General features: G+C 51.5%; 1 protein-coding gene across 2 annotated transcripts in view; it reads right to left on the reverse strand.

Moving 5' to 3' along the window:
* Positions 1-294: 294 nt before the first annotated feature.
* RCC1 (regulator of chromosome condensation 1) overlaps positions 295-3,810 on the reverse strand; it is a 55,170-nt gene continuing 51,654 nt past the window's right edge. For both annotated transcript variants that reach the window (XM_011955514.1, XM_011955513.1), the window contains 4 exons: positions 3,371-3,526; positions 3,014-3,133; positions 2,495-2,647; positions 295-1,562 (listed from right to left, as the gene is read on the reverse strand). In XM_011955514.1, the coding sequence (XP_011810904.1) occupies positions 1,387-1,562; positions 2,495-2,647; positions 3,014-3,133; positions 3,371-3,526 (605 nt within the window). In that variant the 3' untranslated portion in view covers positions 295-1,386. The remainder of the gene's footprint in view (positions 1,563-2,494; positions 2,648-3,013; positions 3,134-3,370; positions 3,527-3,810) is intronic.

Consider the following 3,810-nt stretch of genomic DNA (forward strand, 5'->3'; position numbering starts at 1 on the left):
TGGGAGGTGGAGGGTGCAGTGAGCTGAGATTGTGCCATTGCACTCCAACCTGGGCGACAAGAGAGAAAGTCTGTCTCCAGAAAAAAAAAAAAAAAAAAAAAATATTGGTTTGGCATTAAAAGATCCACTCCGCCTCTACTGGACTATGCAGCATTTAAAAATAATCCAGTGACTCCCGGAACAGAAATACCCAAACAAAACTCAACTTTTTTCTTCCTTCTTGACAGATCTGAAGCTTTTGTTAGTCACACTGACAGCTGGCTGGCACCTAAGGACATCTTGACATCACTTAAGTTGTAGCCTCAACACCAGGTTTATAGTTCATTCTGTCTTTCCCAGCAGTGCCTGGCACACAGCATATGCTCCCTTAAAAAGCAGGGAGTGTGTAGAAAACAAATGGCCTATTTTATAAAACTCTAAATTTATTCAAAATGTTAAAAGATTTTGTTCTCCCTCCAAAATATTTTACAATTTAAAAAAATCAAAACTATATCCTATTTTGTCAGCCACTGTACAAGTTGCTATTTCCGTCTCAGGACTAGTCTCTGGCCCTCCAACACTCTGTCCCTCCCTCAATCCCTCCCCTTTTAATATTGCTGTTAAGTTTGTTTATAAAACCCTCCACCCTCTCTCCCCACCCCATACCCTGCTCTGCTCTGCCCAGCCCAGCGTGGCTTCTCTTTGCGATTCCAGGCCCTTGGCTGCAGGTAAAGACGAATGGATGGGTGCGATGTACAAAGGCAATGCCTGAGGGGCAAGAGGACGCTTTGTGCTTCTGGGAGAATCATTTTTCTCTTGGTCAAGTGGAGGATCATTCTTTTTTGTCCCATGGACACCTGTTCTGAGCCAAATATTTGACTTAGAGTTGCCTACAGCCATGCAGCTCTGCTTTCTCTGCACGTTCCTCTGGGCATGGGTCCATGACAGACGGATCTTATGACTGTACCATTTGCTTACCTGTAGGCTGTTAGGGACAGGAAAGGGGCACGTGACTAGAATGGGGCTTGATGGAGCCCCAACTTCGCAGAGAGTGGGCACCAAACCCCAGGGGGAGGTTTTGGTTTTCTAGTAGGTAAAGCCCGGGCCAACCAGGACCATGGAAGGTAGGGAAAAGGGGAGAAACATCTAACCATATAGCTCTGGAGCGAGCCATGTTCCTTCTGAAAATCCCCTGTCCATCCCCTCCTTTATTCTGTAGGTCCCAGGAGAATTCCAAAGAGGAGGAAGACAAATAGGAAAAGGATTCTGTTCTGCTGATGGGAAAAGGCAGGAGCTGACACAGTGCTCAGGGCTGGGGAGAGGCCCGCTGCCATCTGCAGCTGTCACTGCTTCCCTGTTCTGTGAGGGAGGTTGAGTGGGACAGAAGCCAGGCCCTCAGAGGCTTCATCAGCTCTGTTCCTTGTCCTTGACTAATAAGACTGTATGCTGGCCCCCGCTGGACACAGATAAGACCACACGGTTCTCCAGCTGTTTGCCCGTCATCTCCACAGGGCTCCAGGCGTCCTCATCCTGCCCTGTGCCCAGCTGGTAGTTGGTGCCCATGCCCCAGGCGAAAACACGACCTGCAAGAGAAAGAAATGGGTACAGCTGTCTCCAGGATCCCCAGCCCACCTTTCTGTGGCAGGAGAAACCTGGGAGATGGGTGTGGACTGTGGCCTTGGCCAACAGCAGCTTGGCAAGGTCCCAGACTCTCGGAGTCCAGGGAAGTTGGGAGAATCCAAGGAGATGATGGATGAAAAAGAATGCTGTAAACCAGAGACCACAGTCCCTACACATTGCCAAAGGCTGCTCCTAGGTGTGGCATTCAAGACCCCAACCCCACCCTCTGTTCCCAGGATCAGCCACCTTTGAGATTGCCCTGATGTTCCTCTGCCTGGAATGGCATTCTTTGCTTTTCACAAAGACTGGAACCTTCAACGTACAGTGCAAGCCCCACTTCCTCAGGAAGTCTTCCCAGATATCTCAGGTCCAGCACCTCTGCCAGCTCCAGGCTTCTACAGGAACTCCATGGCTGTCCCCCTCACCCACTCAGGCTTTGGTGGTCACTTGTTCACACCCTCCTCCGCTATACTTGCTACAACTCTGACTACTAAATCTTTTTTTCCCCTGATTTAGATTCTAAGTACAAGTCCCTGGGAAGCGGGAACATACAAGGTGATATATGAAGAGGTTATCCTGATGGAGAAAGCAGCCTGGGTTAGGAGTCTAGAGACTTGGGTTCCAGTCCCATTGCCTCCTTAGGCCTCAGTGATATCTCACTCTTTGCTATTTCTCTCCTCTGCATAATAAGTCACCTTTACTAAAATAATTTGTGTACTCATTTCATATTCATCAACACCAGAGCTTCTGAGAAGCAGGAACAAAGTGCCATCACAAACACTGCTCTCTGCACCTTGGCTCCACCTGACAGTGGACATCACAGCCTACTGGGGAATTGGGTAAGAACCATGACCCCCAGGTCCCAACGAGACAGAGTGTAGGCAGCCCCACTCACCATCCTTGGTCACAGCATACCCCACAGAGGCCCCACAAGCCACTGAGGAGACAGCAGGCAGCCTGGAGATGAGGGTGGGTATGCTCTTCTCCTCAGCACCCTCCCCAAGGCCCAGCCGCCCATACTCAGCCCGGCCCAGGCTGTACGCTTTTCCTGTGGGAGGAGGGAGAGAGATGAGCAATAGCAGAGGGCGTGCTACAGGCAAAATGGGTGGCAGGCTAGGTGAGTCCCCCTGTCCATGGGAGTGTGTCCCTGCTCCCAGGGCGATCAGAAGGAGATCTGCAGTGCCTCTTCGCAGTTTTGGAGGAGGCCTAGGACAATCTCTACACAGGCCCCCATTGAACTCACACTTGGAAGAGCACCAGGACTCTAGGAGGATGAGAGTGACTCTCATGGACCCACGTGTGGCACAACCATGGAACAGACCCAGGCTCCAAGGACCACGGTCTCAGGAATCTGGCTAGGTCTAGGCCAGGGTATACTCCGCCCCCAAACTAGAGAAGGATGTAAAGGCCCTACCTTCTGAATCCATGCAGACTGTATGGTGCTGGCCACCAGAGAAGCCCACCCAGGACTTGGTGGAATTCTTGAAGGATGTTAGATTCTGGGGTATGAAGCAAGATTCTGTGCCTGGAGTTCCTGGGGGAAAGGCCAGAGCCATCAGGGGTGAAGGTGTTCTGAGAGCTGCCCTTCTCAATCCCCTCCCACAGTGAGGCCACCTCCCATCAGGATATGGACTTTTTCACTTTACAGATGACAAAACTGTGGTTTCGAGGGGTTAGGCAACCCCGCAAATGATGCACAATGAATGAGTGGTAGAGCCAGGACAGGAACGCAGGCCACTGGATCACGCCTGAAGCTGGGCTCAGGGCTCACCAAGCTGATGGTAGTTGGAGAGGCCAAAGCCGTACACGTGGCCCTCGTGGGAGATGGCAAAGGTGAAATAGGCACCACAAAAGGCATCCTGGAATCTCACGTGGCCGCGGCTTCCCCTGGATTTCAGCATCACACACTTGGGGACCAGGAGTCGTTCTGCAGGCAGAGGGAAAGACACAGTCAGTGACAGACAGACACACATGGCTTCCCTCTGCCCCAAGTTTAATTCTCCTCCATTATAAAAGCCCTTGAGGCCGGGCGCAGTGGCTCAAGCCTGTAATCCCAGCACTTTGGGAGACCGAGACTGGCGGATCACGAGGTCAGGAGATCGAGACCATCCTGGCTAACAGGGTGAAACCCTGTCTCTACTAAAAAAATACAAAAAACTAGCCTGGCGAGGTGGCGGGCGCCTGTAGTCCCAGCTACTCGGGAGGCTGAGG

Source organism: Colobus angolensis, unplaced genomic scaffold, assembly GCF_000951035.1.
Source record: "Colobus angolensis palliatus isolate OR3802 unplaced genomic scaffold, Cang.pa_1.0 Scaffold4, whole genome shotgun sequence".
In the NCBI taxonomy this organism is placed as follows: Eukaryota; Metazoa; Chordata; class Mammalia; order Primates; family Cercopithecidae; genus Colobus; species Colobus angolensis.